At 50.1% G+C, this 16423-nt stretch overlaps 1 protein-coding gene across 1 annotated transcript in view; it reads left to right on the plus strand.

Annotated features, from left to right (window-relative positions):
* The window catches only part of COL22A1 (collagen type XXII alpha 1 chain), a 233432-nt gene that overhangs the window by 163245 nt on the left and 53764 nt on the right, over positions 1–16423 (plus strand). The window contains exons 39-43 of the mRNA XM_022555244.2: positions 1015–1092; positions 9241–9276; positions 10192–10245; positions 11498–11542; positions 15831–15878. Of these exons, the coding sequence (XP_022410952.1) occupies positions 1015–1092; positions 9241–9276; positions 10192–10245; positions 11498–11542; positions 15831–15878 (261 nt within the window). The remainder of the gene's footprint in view (positions 1–1014; positions 1093–9240; positions 9277–10191; positions 10246–11497; positions 11543–15830; positions 15879–16423) is intronic.

A 16423-nucleotide genomic window follows, 5' to 3' on the forward strand; every position in this document is an offset into this window, starting at 1 on the left:
TGGTGTGGGGGGGCAGCTTTCCTCATCAGACTCGTTAATATTGATGTAACAGAAACGTGTAAGTATCCACGCAAAACGAGATGTGTAAAGACTGTAAATAGCCTGTGTCAGTGCAAGTCGGCTTTGGCTGCCATCTCAGTTAGGATAAGCTCTTGTTCTCAGAGGGGGAGGATTTTGAAATTGTGCAGAAGAAGGCGTGACTGTCTCAGCATCCTTCTACAGCAAGTGGCAAAGCAGAACTTCTTCCCTTTTCTTCTTTCCTTCCCCTCTACTCTTCCGATCATCGTCCAGAATGACAGGCACCTGAGAACAGCCGCAGCCCCGACGGCCTACGTGCACTGGCTGCTGTGCCGGGCGCCCTGTAGGCACGATCCCCTAACAGGCACGGCGTCTGCGGGCCTGGCAGCTCCTGCTACTACCTGCCCTTCGTAAATGAAGGACTAGAGCTCAGGAAACGTGTCGCTCTCTTAAGCCAGCAGTGACTGAGCGCTGAAGGCAGAACTTAAACGTGCACTATATTAACCGCCATGCACGAGGCAAAGGTTACATCTCAGTCGTTCTCCCCGCTCCCACCCCCTGGAAAAGTGACCCACAAAATGTAGGTACTTGGCAAATTATTGGTGAAATGATGGATTAATGTATTGGTGATGTGGGCATTAAGCTGAAATGTGGGTACATGGTCATGGGTCCAGGATGGGGGCAAACTTGGAATTGTGGTCACGTTGGGGGGGGAGGTGTCACATTGTTATAATCACATCTGGAGCCATGGTCAGGGTTGGGGCATGGTCAGCCCTGAAAGGTGCATGGTCGTGGTCAGTGGCTGTGGTCCACGGGTGTTGGACTGGGTGGGATGATGGCAGCTTGGATGAACTTCAGGGGGCACTCGGAATCCGGGTTGGGGCAGAAGTGCTGGCTGGAGAGTGTGATCGGACAGTGGGAGGGGCATAATTCCCCTGCACCCTGGCTCTCTCTTGCCCAGAGCTGACCTCTTCACCTTGTGTTTTCTCTTTGCAGGGGGACCGTGGTGCACCTGGGATCCCCGGCTCTCCTGGCAACCATGGAGACCCGGGCATTGGGGTCACTGGCCCTCCTGTGAGTCCTTACCCACCCAGCACACCCTTGCTCCCTGGCACACAGCCAGCCCCTGCTGGCTCCCAGGGGACCTGCTGCTCAGGCCCTGCAGCAGGGACACGCCTTTCCCGGCTAATCTGGTAGTGGGTCGTTGATGCCTGGGCCGGCCAGGCTGTAGGTCTGTCCACCGTGACTGACACTGTTTCTAAAACTTGGTGTATTTCTTATAGGAATAAGGCTTTTCTGGGGAGACCAAGACTTGTCTCATTCAAAGAGGAGTGAGAGAACAAAACTCACTAAAAAATAAAAAGGAAAAAACAGTGCTCACTGGCCAGACTTTGCAAAAACTGAGGTATAGCCAGTGAACGTGAATTGGTTGGGAAAGGGGTGTGATGTGGAAGAAACAGCATGCTTTCATGTATTTCAGGCAAAAATGAGTTCATTACCCCTCTTCCTCCAATTAACGTACAGGTGAGAACGTAAGTGGAATCAAGAAGGTTTTTATCTCCAAAATAAAATCTAGGAAGTGGTCTTTGGATTGGTGGTTTTGATGAATAATTCACATCAGTCTCCTGGGTGTGAGCTGGCAGGCTCCCTGGAGGTGGTAACTTTAAGAACCGTAAAACCTTTGAGCTGTGAGAGGTCATGAGCATCCATGACCCCCAGGCCCCATCCAAGTTGAGGATTGCTGTGAGCGTCTTCAGCCAGCATACCCCGAAGACCTCCAGGAATAGGAGACACTTCTTTCAAAGCTAGTACATCTGGGTTTGATATTTGGACAGTTATTTCTGTAGAGAATAGACATTTTTTAGGAATTTCTTTCCAGAGAGTGTAGGATTATGCTTGTCTGTATCTTCTACCGCTGCTTCTAATTCTCCCCTTTGTACCACAAAGAGCCCACCTCCCCCCCCCCATCCCCACCCCTTTTACTGAATGATGACTTTCAGAACTTAAGACCAGTTTTCAATCCTGGGGTTTTGTCCTCTGTTTACTCCCTTCTTTGCTAAGGACACAGTACCTTATTCATGCACCTTAACCTTGCATTTGCTGGTTTTCTGGCAGCCACGTTGTCTTAGTCTGTTTGGGCTGCTGTAACAAAAACTCCTTAGACTGGGGGCTTAAACACAATAGAAATTTACTTTCCACAGTACTAGAGGCTAAGAAGTCCGAGATCAAGGTGCTGGCGGATCCAGTGTCTGGTGAGGGCCCGCTTTCTGGTTCATAGATGGCTGTTTTTTGTATGTCCTCATGTGGTGGGTGGAAAGCGTCAGGGGGTTTTCTGAAGTTTCTTTAGAAAGACTAATTCCATTCATAAGGGCTTCACCCTTGTGCCCTAATCACCCCAAACCCCTATTTCCAAATACCATCGCACTGGGGGTTAAGGTTTCTATGTATGAATTTTGGGGAGACGTGAACATTCAGTCTGTAGCACTTGTCTTACTGTTATTTAAAGGAAGCTCCAATACCCAATGGTTTACAGATACTGTTGCTAAGCCTCTTAATATCCAAACTGCGCATGTATCAGTGTTGATATTGTTGGGATCATTATTATCTTAACCCAGAAGCACAGTCTAACTTCACCCCTGTTCAATGTAATCTGAATATAAACTGGAGCAGTACATGACCCGGTCTCTGCTTGGTTTTGCATTCAAGAAATAAAGTGATCCCATTCATTCCTCACCTGTCTCTCAAAGAATTTGAGAGGAAATCCAGTGTATCACCCACAGTGCCACTTGTTAAATTAAAACCCCCTTTTCTCCCCCTGGTAGTGCTCTTACACCCCAGGGCTGGTCTTGGGCCTCTCACTTTGTCCCTGAAATTCCCCGGGGCTCTCTCTTCTCTGACCACCCCCCTACCAAGTGCGCCTCGTACCAGAAATGACCACGTCACTTCCACTCCAGCCCCCAGCAACGGGGCGACCTTCAAGGTGGTAGGAAGACCAGTGGCCTTGTGTCTTCCTAAAGGTCCCCGGAAACCAGGGAGAAGGCAGGTGGTATCCTCTTGGAAATGTCCAGTTTTAGTCTGTTTTTCTTAGAAGAGATTCTCCGCTAAAATTTCTGATGAACAAAACCCTCTATTACATCCGTTTTATCTTTTGTCTTTGGCTGTTTTTCTTCATCTGCTGGTAGCCAGGAGGAACAACGTGGCAGAGGGTGTACTGAAGAGACAGCGCTCAGGCTTCCTTCCTTCTGAAATCCCGCTTTTCACGGGGCCTGCTCTGTTAGAATTAGGATTCTGAATCATGCAGGAATTAGCCCCTTAGGAGAGAAACGGACTGAAAGAGGAACCGCAGGGCTGTAAGCTGGGTGGTCCCTCTGTCATTTCACGGGTCTTTCCATGCCCCGTCCGCTCCCCAGGATCCATCATATCAAGCCCTTAATCAGAAAGCCAGACAGCAGAGGCAGGCACTCCTCGCCCCACCTCCCGCTTCAGAGCCATGAAATCGCCCGGGAAATACGTTACTACCCCAGTGATTCCACCTGAAAAGTAATTGGCTGCTTCCAGCCAAGAGGCCGAAAATCAACTATTCAGTGTCCTCCCTCCACTTCGACTTATTAAAAGCCTCCGTGGTGGGGGCAGCGTTACTGAATTTTCATGAATTCTGTCTCTGGCTGACGCTCCTTTCTAATGGCCTGGCTGTCGGTAATGAGGGCTCAGGGGTGTGTTGAGAGCGGGTGCGCGGAGAAGGTGGAGAAGGGGTGCCGACAGGCTGTGAGTTCGTCCCTCACACGCCTCTGCTTTACAGGAGCCCTGCCACTGGCTGAGTGGTCCATATGTGGTCCTGTGCTGAGTCCAGAAGCGTCCACATCCTCAACCCTTCAGTCCCCTGAAAGTTGGTTTATCCCTTGGTGAAGGCTGGGCTTCTGCAGAAGCATCTCCTGAGAACAGGATTCAAGGGCAAGGAGTTTATTTGGGAAGTTGTCTCAGAAATCAGCCCTTAGGGAGTGGCAGCCTCCACTGACAAGCCCTTGGAGACTGGGGTACGGCTGCAGAGCTGTTCTTCGAAAAGGGCGGCAGAGCCGAGGTGTTTGCATACCGACTCCCGTTGGGCATTGGTGGAAGGCTGCTCCCGTGGAGCTGCCCTGCACTCGGGGCGAGCATCCCCTTACGGCTACAGACGCCCCCGGGGCAGGCACCTTCAGCGAGGAGCTGCCAGGTGGGTGCGTGCCCAGGGGATTTGGAGAGAGGTCCTGAAGGTGCCTGCTTCGTTAGTGTTTTCCGGGTAAGCAGTCTGAGGCTCAGAAGGTGAGGTGACTTGGCCAGTGTCACGCAGCTGGGCCAGGGCCAGGGTGCAGATCACTGCCACATCCTCCAAAGCCAGTTCTCTTCCTCTGCTTCAGCTCTCCTGTGGCTTTGGCAGGATGGGCAGGGTTGTTCGCTTCCATTACGTGCTCACGTGAAGGCTGGATTCTTCTCGTCCTTCCTTCCGTGGCGCTGAGCTCCAAGGCCTTCGGCGTCCAGGAGCAGCGCTGACCCCTGGAAGGAGCCCGGGACTTTCTCTGCCGACGCCTGCACATCGTGGGGCGGGGGGTGGATGGGGAGGCAGTTGTTTGGAGTCTTGGCTTCTCCCTTCAAGACATTAACCAAAAAAATCCCTTTGATCCTCAGGTTGCCTCTGATCTTCCTTTTGCAGCGTCTGAGGGCAGATCAAAGTGTTGCTGAAGCTCACTGAGCCTTGGAGCCTGAGGTCTGCAAGGGCGGGATTCCCGCTGGCAGCCCGCACCCCAAGACTCCGTGCTGAGCAGTAGTTTCCTTATGAATCAGGGGTGCTGGGCAGATTACAATGTGGTAGTATTGGTAATAACACTTGGAACCTTGCCTTGGACCTTCTGAGGTCATAAAAGTCCTTCCCAGACGTCTTTCTCAACCTTTTCTGGCTGAAATTGCGCCTCCGTTCTCTACATCTTCAGTTTTCCCTCTCTGGAGTCACTTGTTCTGACGCCTGTTTGCCCAGGCGCTGAGGGTCACATACAAAGAAAACTAGTTCAACAGCCCTTAATAGACCAACAGTGTGATCGGGGAAAAGGAAGCATGGAGCTGATTGTGTGCAAAAACATACATCACGTGTCCTAACTGGAAGGTGTCACGTGTCCTAACCCGTAGGTTCTTTTTTTTTCTTCTGCTCCCCCTCTTCTAGGGAGTAATATAATAAGAACAGAAATGAAAGCCGCTAAAAGCTAGAGCAGCTGTAACCGCAGCTCACGTGGCCTGCCTACTGCAGGGTCGGGGGTGAGCAGGGCACCCACACCCATTCTCTCATTTATCTCGTGGACAACTTCTCATCCAATCCTCCCAGCCACACTTCCAGGCAGATCTTGTTCTCCCTTTCATTTTACAAATAAAGGAAACCACTTAAGAGATGTGACACTTGCCTGAAGCCACAGTTAGGATGTGGTAGAACTGGGATTGGATGCCAGCATTTCAGCTCCAAGCGGATGCCCAAGCAGGGCAGTGGTAGAACAGAAGTTCACATTTACATTGTCCTTTCCTGTGCCAGGGTCTTCTCACGTACATTACCACTTCCGAACTATTGACCTGCAAGTCTAGCTGTTGTTTCTGTTCATATGTCGTATCTGCTGGTTTAGTCCAATTCCTTTGGTTCTAAGAACCACAGAGCCACTCCTGTTGTCCTGGAGTTAGGCTGGCCTGTGGCCCCTCGAAACGAGCATGTACAGCCAGCTAGCCCCATCTGCCCGGCTGCTACTTGGGGACACCAGGCATTTCTTGAGAGGTACCTCAAAGCCGACACTCAGGACAGGCTCTGCAGGGCTTCATTCCCGGCCACGCGCTCTCGTCTTGCACTGTGCGCAGAGCAAGGTCTTGTGCGCAGAGCAGGGTCCCGTGGGCAGAAGAGGAGGGGTTGGGGAGGATCCCTACCGACAACACACGGCCCCAGACCCCAGGGCTCCCTGTATAACCAGGAGCTGAATATCCCAATCTTGGCTTTTTAGATTAAAGTCTGAGGGAATTCTTCTCTTAATGGGAAAAAAAAAGGGGGGGGGGGTTTAAATAAATTTCTACTCTCACTTCTGGTTGAAAACTCTCCTTTCTGATCTCAAGAAGGCTTTTTGTTGTTCCTAATAATAATTCCTAGGCATACTGAGCACTTATACAACGGGCCAGGCTCTGGTGGGAGGCCCTTTACGTGCACTGCCCCCCTCAGTCTTTGTAGTGGTTCTGTGAGCCTGAACTATGATTGTTTCCAGCTTACAGATGAGGAAACTGAGGCTTAGAGAGGTTCAGACAGTGTGCCTGGCTCACTGGGCTGATGAAAGGCAAGCCCAGCACTTAGCCTGGTACCCATGAGCCCTTCAGATAAGAGATGATGGAGAATGAAACGAGCTGTGTTTTCAAATAGATATCTATGGGAGGGAGGGAGAGGGGATCAAATTTCAAATTTATATAAATATAAATGGCAATATTTTAATTGATGAGACAAGATTTATTGTTTGGTCTCAGAACTTCCCACCGTCTGGACTTTGCTCATAGAACAGTTTAGCACTGCTCTGTCCCTGTGTTTCCTATACACCCGTACTTGGGCGTCGAGGCTGGAGCAGATTCAGGTTTGATCTTTCTGGCAAGACTGCCATCAGGAGGCGTGTGATGTCCAGTGGTGTCTTTGCTGTGACATTCACACCCTTTGATAGACAAGGTGTAGATCAGTTAGCACATCAGGGCTTGCAAATTGGTGCTATTCTAGTTCAGTCGGTTCTTTTTTATGTGTTAGCTAGGATACTTCTGTATGGAGAGATGTTCCCTCATGTACAATTCGGATACCCAGTGGAACAGCTCACATGGAAGGCAGAATATAAATGCTTTCCCTTTAATCATTTTCAAATAACGACTTGGTTGCCTAGCATCTTGCAAAGATGATCAATGAGGTGTTTTTGTTTTTTATCAATAATTTTGAACCCGTGGATTTAAACACATTTGACTTGTTTTAACATACTGCAGTTATTCTTCCTTTCGCTGTTCAAATGGTCTTATTTGATGCAAATAGGAGACTGTTCAAGTTGACCCTGCAGTCTTCGGTAGTTTCCTTGCTCTTTGGAATGACAGGATGTTCCAGATTTGTACATACTCCTTACCCAGATCTGGGATCAGTCATTTCTACAAGGAGCTGGAGTTCCTTTTAGTGGAAAAATGGTGTCAAAGGCCAAAATATGTATTTTGGGTAAAGTGACTCTTGAACAAACCCATCAGAGGGCGTAACCTCGGAAAAGAGGGTCATTATTGTTGAACACGTGTTTAGGCTTCAGATTTAGGAATGACATTGGGAAGTCATGATATAATCCCTCCTCCACAACACACTTTTCTATTTCTTAAAAGTATACTAGCAAGGTAGCGTGGGAATGCGTGTTATGTATGCGCCAGGCACCGGTCTGGTTCTCTACTTAGAGGATCTTCTGTTTCTGATCACACAAGGCAAGGTGATCACCTAGCTCTGTATTTGTGTTGAGGAGTCTGAAGCTCAGAGAAACTAAGTAACATGCTCAAGGTCAAATGACTAATAATTGATAAAGCTCCGATTTGAAATGAAGACCTTTTTGACAACAAAATCCATGCTTCACATGTAGATTTCATATTAAATGATGGGAGAGAGGAATTCGGAGCTTAGTCTAATGAACAAGTCAAATGCCTGAGGTGGATCATGGAGTTTAATTTGGAAACAAAAGGTGCCTCTAAAATCTGACAGCATTCCCCAGGCCAGTAATAAACTGTCCCTAAGCCCTTTCCTTGAAGAATAAGTGTGCAGTCTGAGTAAGGAACTACTTTGAAAGGAACGAAATTCGGATGTGTATATATTGGTCCATGTGTACCATTGACCTACAGCTTGACAGAGCAGTGAGAGCTAATGAAGGGAGAATGACCTGTGAGTCAGGTAGACCCCAGGTGGGATTCTGAGTCCATTGTCTTACCTGCCCGACTTGCCCTCTTGGCTTAGGCCTCTGGAGATGTCCCCTCCTTCCTTTAGTGCTCAGTTCTGCACTTGAAATGCTTTTACTTTATTTTATCAGGCAGTTCTGGGACACATTTGGTGGGCAGGCTTTTAGGTTACCTGGCCTGTCATACTGCCAGAAACCTATGCCTCTGAGTGACGTCTCTTCTCCCTCTTGGGATATCTCGGAAGTTCTCATGGGCACTGCTGCAGGGATGCACAGGTGCACGGAACCGAGAACAGGCGGTAGGACTCAACCCACCTGGCGAGTGACTCCCGATGTGGCTTGGGCTGGTTCTTTGTCTCTTCTGGGCCTTAGTCTGATCGTCAATGGAAAGGATGATAACACAAGATTCTCCAGTTCTCCTCATACCATAAAATGTCAATTTTAGCAGAGTGCCGTGTGCTGTGGTCTGCTGCGTCCTGACCACACCCGGGGCCGTGCTGAGCACTGGCGAGGGCGTGCCGAGCGCCCCCAAGACAGCACGCAGTCCTTTCAGTAGAGAGGACAGATGGAGCCCCGAAGTGATGACAGTACTAGGCCACACGTCTGTGATGGGATGCACCCAGGGGCTGGAGACCACTTCTAACGAGCCTCTTGGGAGAAGCCAGGGAAGGTTTCCGAGGGTGCTGATATCTAAACAGAGAACCAGCGTGTGGCAAGAACATGCGTCCAGGCAGAAAGGCAGGGCAGAGCCTTCTCAGGGCTGAGGGGCAGCTGTGCTCACTGCAGGGACTGAAAGTAGACACTAATGCCTCAAGCAAGGGACGCGTCTTCAGTGCAACATCGGAAGCCAGATTCTAGGCTGGTCACACTCGCAGGATGGGAGACCCGCGTGTGTGTGTGTGTGTGTCTGGGGATTCTGGCTCTGGATGTACCCGCCCCCCCAAGGCCTGTGCTGCCCAAGCAGGAAGGGGGCACAGCACGAGGATGCTGGGATGCTGCTTCCACTCCACACCAGAGCTAGAGATGGGCTCAAGTGTCAGACATCCAGTGGGTGCCAGGATGGGGTGGCACTAGTTCAGGGGCAGGTGGAGAAGGTTCCAGGAAGATTCCCACGTGCAACGATAGTGGGTGGTATGAGAGGGTGTGACACTATGTCTTAAAGATGGGGGAAGTCAGCTCCTCCTTTCAGGACAGTTAAAGACCTAGCTTAGAAATAAACACCACAGCATGTTTAAATAAACATTTCACTTCTCGTTAGCTTATTTGTTTGTTTGTTTCTTAGGGCCCCTCTGGACCACCAGGAGAAAAAGGACCTCAGGTACAGTATGATTTAAATAGAGGGCTGGGTTTTGATGGGAGAAATTATGCGATCAAAGCAATTTCAAATTGCAGGGGCCAGAAAATACAATAGTTTAAAAAAATCTTTAATGTTAAACAGTGCGAACTCTCCAAGGTGTAAGCACTGACCTATGGAATGGTGGAGTAAGAGGGAGTGGGGCGTTGCCCAGTGCAGTGAGCATGGTGATGGTGATCGTTGGCCAGACTGACGCTGCCTTTGCTTTCTGCTACCTCTGCTTCCCAGAAGGACAGCCATGGTTAAACAAATTTAATCACATTGCCAGAGGAACTAATTTTGAATCCTGGCTTCACACCCCCGGCCACATAGCCCTGAGCAAGTGAGGGCTCTCTCTTAATCTGTAAGGTGGGTGGAAGACACAGGAAAATTCCTACAGGAAGTGAGATCCATCATGAGAGATGATTTGTGCTGATTCCTGATAGTGTCTAGAAATTTTCAGCAGAGTGGGAATGACTTTCCAATAACAAATAGTGATGGTCACCTGAGTGCTGGGCTCTGAGCTGGGCCTCTTATAGGGCAATCTACCCAGCTGGCCAGCACCCGGGGCTGGTTATCCACACGGCACCCGAGGTGAGCTCAGGCCCGTCTCACTGCAGGAGCTGCCCTGTCCACTCAAGAAAGGGGCCTGCGAAGGGGGCCTGGGCAGTCAGGCTCACGGGGAAGACTTTCCGAGCATCCTTTCTGTGTGTATTTAATGCATCCACCTCCACGAGCGCAGTGAAATGCGTAAGCTCTGAGAAGGCGGCTCTCAGGCACCCACGTTCCACCAAAGAGTCCTCAGAGCACCAGGCCTTCTATACAAGGAGAACCGACCCAAGGAAAGGGGGGCCTTATTTTCCTTAAACTGTGGGTGGGATGTCTTTTCTTTTTCTTCAGGGATCTCGAGGCCCACCTGGATTCCCCGGCCCCCAGGGACCAGCTGGCCAAGACGTAAGTAAAGGCAAAGGGTGCAGGCTCTGTCTCCCGAACCCTTCTCCAGCCTCTCCCGACCTCCCTTGACCAGGATGCCCCCATGGGAGCTGGTCATCTTCACTAGTCTCCCCTCCCCCATGAACATTTTTTATGTTTTGCTCCTCTATTCCCTGTGCCCTGTAAGCTTGCATTGTCTAGTTTCACTTCTTTGGCTTTTGTGTGATGCTTTCAGAAACTTGTAAGCTCCGGTTATCCCACACGGTGCCTCCTGTTGTTTTGTCAATTTTCTTTTGTACCTAGCTGGTCAGTTCTGCTCAGATCAGGTATCATCTTCTCCATGGACCTGTTCCTAACTCATCCGTGTAATGGCTTTCTCCCTTCAAGGGAATTCTACAGACTTACCTAATACTCTTTGAGGCTGTATCTCTTCCCACTTTGTGACAGTGATAATCGTCTCTTATCTCTGTGATCTGACTTTCGTTCAGATAGATCTGAGCTCCAAGAAGGTAGGAACCATGTGTCTTATGCATCTCTAGGTGCTTGATGCCTAACAGGGTGACACGTAGATGTTACTCGTTACAGACTTACTGACCAAACGGATAAAAGACAACCATGAGTTCTTGGAGCGGAGGTCTGGCACCATTAACCAGTAGTGCTAGACTTGTTGCTTAGACTCGCATCTTTCCATGTCTATAGTTTTGGTTCACTATAAGCAGGAACAATAAATCACCCTCCCCTTCCCTTCCTTGGGTTCTGTTTCAGAGAAGAAAGTTACCCTCTCATTCCTGTCTCCAAATACTTGAATTTATTGTATCTGCTCCACTCTCAGTATTACACCCTTAGAGTCAGTTCCGTAGAAGAGCCTTCTTTTTCAAAGCTGGTCCTTCCTCCTGTGTTTGGAAAATGATGGCAGAAATTTAAGATAGGGGTGTGTGTGTGTGTGTATGTGTGTGTGTACACAAACGTGCACACACAGGTACACACTTTGCATGCACGAGTGGTTTTCGGTTCCATGTTTTGGAAAGGAGTTATAGGAGGGGTAGTTTACTGTTTTGAACATTCGGCACAGTTGAGTATTTCCTGAGAAGCTTCGGGTATTCAGCTGAGATTGGAAACCTTGAATTTTTATTGGTGCCAGTCTTCACGGTTGGGTGATTTTTTTTTCTACTGAGTTACACCCGGCAGATTATAGAGGTTGGGGGAGAGGGTGTGCAGGGTGGGTCAGGATTATGTGCTTAGCAGAACTAATGTCCTTTCTCTCTTCTCTTAGGGTGTACCTGGAAATCCAGGAGAAAGAGGGCCTCCTGGCAAACCGGTATGTATGTCATCTACCTGTTCTGGACGAGTCTTGATCATCAGTCAGGGGTTCGGGCAGAATAAAATGCAGCTCGTATAGTGCAAGAGACTTTAAGAAGGGGCTTTTGACAGAGCTGTGAGCAGAGGGAACTAAGCAGAGATGCTGTGCCACCCAGAGATAAAGCACAGAGGGAAGCCAGTACCACCTTGTGCTTCTCTCCAGAGCCAAGAGAAAGCGAGGCTGGTGGGGAAGATGGGGGCTGTCATTGTGGGTTCAAAGCCACTGCCAGGAAGCCTGGCCAGAGGCAAGGAGGGAGCAGTGCCTCCGCCCCCCACTCCAGTTTCCTAACGTGCCTCTTATTGGTCCAGCTCACCCGAGAGCCAGCAGGCAGGTGAGTCCCCCGACACATCCCTAGGGTGCAGCCTCCCGGGCCTGGAGCAGGACAGAGAAGGATGAATGGTGATTTGGGGGAGAGCAAATGGACAAGAGCCGCATTCACGGCAAGTTCCTCACTGGCCCGTGTCCTGCCCTTTTGTTCAGTAATGTCAGTACCTCCCGGCTTCCCCCTTTTTAGAGTAGAAGAAACTTTCTTTCCTTTCTCACAGCGAGAGCAGGTTGAGTGGAAATGGACAGTCCTGAGTGTCTGGTCCTGGGCTATATATCCATCCGCACTTTAGCCCAAGGTTCCTGCAGGCGTCCTTCGTGTGCAGTATATTCACCTTCTGGGGAACCGCCTCCCAATTAAGTTACCAATGCCAGAGAAGCCCCAAAGGCTTAGCCAGTTAACCAGGCCACGAGTGGGCCCTCCAGGGAAGGAACAGCGAGGATGAGCAGGTCTGGGTGAGTGGGGCGACAGCTATGAAGACACAGGAGAAATGAGTCCATCAGAAGATACTACCCAAGATGGAGGAACCAGTGGCAGCTGCAACTGGGGAATCTCAGGCCTCAGGGCTGGTGTCAGACTCCAGTAAGCTCCCCTGGGCAGGAGCTTCCCCTCAGGATGGGTCGGAGAGGCCATCTTTCTCCTCTGTGAGGCTGACCTGCTACAAGTTTCAGGCAAGGACCCAAGCCCTGGAGGCCCCTGAGGGCTTGAACATCTGTTCCTGACTTACCCGGGCTGCTGGGCACAGCAGAGATCTGGAGGGGCACCTGGTCTGCCTAGAAGCGTCCAGGAACTTTTCACTGAAGCCCTGCCAGTGGGATGAGTGAAAAGTCTTGCTGGAGGATAGAGGGAGTCAGATCTATAGCAGCCACCCCAGTACCCAAGTGCAAGTCCCAGGTGAAGTGGGTGAAAGAGTAAGGTTCAGGCCAAAGACTGAAGGGGGTTCAGATGACCCCTCCCAAATCCAGACCTTGACACCTCTGCAGAGAAAATTACATCAGCAGAGTCCAGCTGACAAGGTGGACTAACTGTGATGTCCGCGGCTGGTCAGCGGCAGAGCAGAGAGAGAGAGACGGAGAGAGGATGGGTCTCTCTTTGACTACCTTTAAATTCACTGAACACGCTGCCCCCAGGTGGTCCCAAGTACCACTGGGTAGCTGTCGGTCTCTGTGATCTCACTGATCAGATGAGTCATGTTTTCAAGGGTCCCCGATACTCCCCTCTGGTTCAGTGATTCACCAGAAGGACTCCCAGAACTCAGGAAAGCTGTTAAGCTCACGATGGTTGATGGTTTATTACAGATTAAGAGCAGCACAGGGAGGAGACGCACAGTGCAGAGGCCCTGAGAGACGAGGCTCAGGGTTCCGGGTGTCCCCTCCCAGCACTCAGTTTTCCCAGCAGTTGTGTTTAATCAGAGGGCACGTGGATGACCATGCGTGCTCTGAAATGCAGCCGGTGTTGCCACTGAGGGACGCTCAGGCAGACCTTGGTGTCCAGGTCTCGTAGGTGTGGTACCTCCCTGGCTGGGCTGGGTTATTCCACCATCTCCAGCCCTCCCACGTGGTCCAAGGACCCCGCCATAGATCACGGTGTTAGCATAAATTATCTGCTTGGCCCAAGACCCTAGGTAAACAAAGGCACTCTTATCAGGTAGGGCATTCCAAGGACTTAGACGTTATCTCCCAGGAGCCAGCCAGGGCTGGACCTTTGGAATGTGCAGGCTTTGGACAACCCAGGCCTTCTGAGCTAAGCCCTTCCTACAGTCATCATCCCTCAGGGGGTGGAGAGTGGGGCCTACAGTGTTTCTCCAGGGCTGCACTGTCCTGGGAATCCCTCTGTCTAGGCTTGGGTTCTCTGGAAGCAGAGCCTCTGCTTGTGCCAACTGATTGAGGTGAAACCTGCCAGGATTGAAGAAAGCAGGGCGTGGTGGGGTTGTGGGCTCAGCTGGAATCTAGGCTCATTCTGAGCCTACGGGGAGCAAGCAGCCCCGTGGAGCTGGCCCATCTCGAGTGGAGAGGCCGGCCGCTCTCACCTCCATGTCAGCTCATTATTGACTGTGTAACGTCTCTGTGTGACCTTCCAGCCAGCATCCCGGCAGCTGGTGGTTGGGCACACCAGGAGGGAAGGAGGGTCTAAGCAGGGCACAGACTATGTCTCCTATACCCCAGCACTTCCCACTCCTGTTCTCTTATCCCATCAACAACCAATTCCTCCAGAGCAAACATGGCAATCTCTGATGCGTCCTGTGTCCACCTTCAGGAGGCCACCACCCCACAACGGCCTTGCTCCTGTGTATTCAGACCTATCTTGTGAGACCCACAGAAATGGACCACAACAGGACATTAACTGAGTTATCCCCAAGGCCACGCTGTACCTAGACAGAAAACTCACTCCTTGTTCTCCTTTTCTAACTGATGCCCAGCCATGCTGTCTAATAGAGCTCATTCTAACTCTGCAAGGAGCTCAAATGACAGCAGAAAAATATTCCAAAGAATACAAGGCCAGCAGTGTGAAAATGTGCCAATTTGAACAATAGGAATCTTAGGTTATTAACTTCCCGGGGAAAATAATAAGGCATCAAAAGAAAACCCCTCTCCCCCTTTTAAAGCTTTAATTAATGTGGCACAAGTTGGCCTTCCTCCTGAGGGTCGGTCTCAGGTAACTAAGGACGTTCTTGGCTTTGTTCAGCAGATGCAACCCACGTGAGCTCTCCCTGCGGGCTAGTAGTGCCTTCAGAACCTCCAAAGCTGAGTCAGTCCTACCCCAGTCTCTCTCGGGTGTCCTCTTGAAATAGACCAGAGCGTTGATAGAATACTTGAGCATTTCAACTCAGAAAACACAGGCATACGCCTAGCCACTGCCAAGATGATCCTATGCAAACGTATACGATGCTACTGTCACATGGCTTTCTGTAGCCACAGGATGTGGCAGAAACCCCATGGGGCCAGGGAGAGGGGGGTAGCCAGGGAAATTGTCTCGTTAAGAGGCTAGACTAGAGTCATAATTCATAAACCCAATGTCAAACTTAATCAGAAGGAATCAGCCACCGCAAGTCCGATTGTGGCCACAGAGGAAAATCTGGAAAATCTAGAGGAAACCCTGCCGCCTTCCCTCTGGAGAGTGGATTCTCCGGTACTCCGTTTCCACTGCAAAATCGAGAAGTTTGCAAAGTCGCACACCAGTCTCCCAGTTCTTTCCTAAGAACCCCTTCCTCACTTTAGTGTCTGCCTTTGAGTTTCCGTTTCCTCCCCAGCTTCATGTCCCTTGAACCCCAGTGTGAACCCAGCCTCTGCTCCACTTGGGCTCCGGGCTGACCGCAATCATCGCATGCCATGTTCCAACTCACCACGGGTTTGAATGTGAAGTCAGTGACCCACGGACTCCTGCACACCTTCAGAGGCTTTGTAATTACTCCTGATTTCTGAAGTCTTCCTGAAGTTAGAGACTTTCCAACTCGTAATGATGAATGAGGCTTAAAAGGCTACTTCACCTACGAAAGCTGAAGAAGTTGCTTTAAAATCATGCTAGACTGTGAATGACTGATAGCGACATCTGCTACCCATCTGGAGAATAAAGGACCGTCCGCCTCTTTGTCTTCCACAGTACCCATAGGCCCTATTGGTTTTGATGGAAGTGGGGAGGAGAGGCCACCAGGAGAAGAGAAAGGGCCACAAGAAGGAGCCCGGGGACCAGAAAGGCTGATGTCAGACTCAGGACTGGCAGCCCATGCACTTGGGCTGCCACGTCTTTCTATGGCTCCCAAGCGTGGGGCGTAGGCAGGGCGCCTGTCATCCCGTGCCCGGCCCAGCTTCGTCATGTGTTACAGCTTCCATTTTGAAGGCTGCGTGCTGTCTAAAGAAGCACGGAGTATGCAGTGTGCATGCATGTGTGTATGTCTGTATTTACTGATTTTTGTTTTGACAGGGCCCCTCTCCACTGCTGTCTCCAGGGGACATAAATCTCTTGGTTAAGGTAAAAGCATAAAATAAATGTGCATGCATTTTGAAAATGGTGATGGGGGGATTAGAGATCTCAATAATATGTGCTTTTCCTTTTTGTCTGAACAACTATGTTATAATATTAACAACGATAGCAACATTGGTTGAGAACTCACTGTGTGTCAGCAGTGTGCTAAAATCCACTGTCCAGTATAGCAGCCACTGGCCACATGTGAGTTAATTAAAATTAAATGCAATTAGCAGTTCCGGTCCTTGGTCACACTAGCCACATTCCAAGTACTTACTCGCCACCTGTGGCTAGCGGCTATCTTATTGGACAATAAGATCCATCATCACGGGAAATCCTCCCAGGCAGTGCTATGCGAAATGCTTCCCACGTGTCTCTTGTTTTATATCCACGATCACTCTCTGATGTTGGTACTACTTATGCTCTTGTTTTGCTTGTTAGAAACCTGAGTCACTGTGAGGGTCAGTGACTTTATGGGACTAGAGCCCACTCCTCACTGATTCCAGAGACTGACCTTTGACCCCACACAGGAGTGCATCCTGGAGTTCTGA

This window comes from Delphinapterus leucas, chromosome 17 (assembly GCF_059928025.1).
Source record: "Delphinapterus leucas isolate spDelLeu-1000000601 "Yukka" chromosome 17, BTC_Dleu_Yukka2, whole genome shotgun sequence".
Classification (NCBI taxonomy): domain Eukaryota; kingdom Metazoa; phylum Chordata; class Mammalia; order Artiodactyla; family Monodontidae; genus Delphinapterus; species Delphinapterus leucas.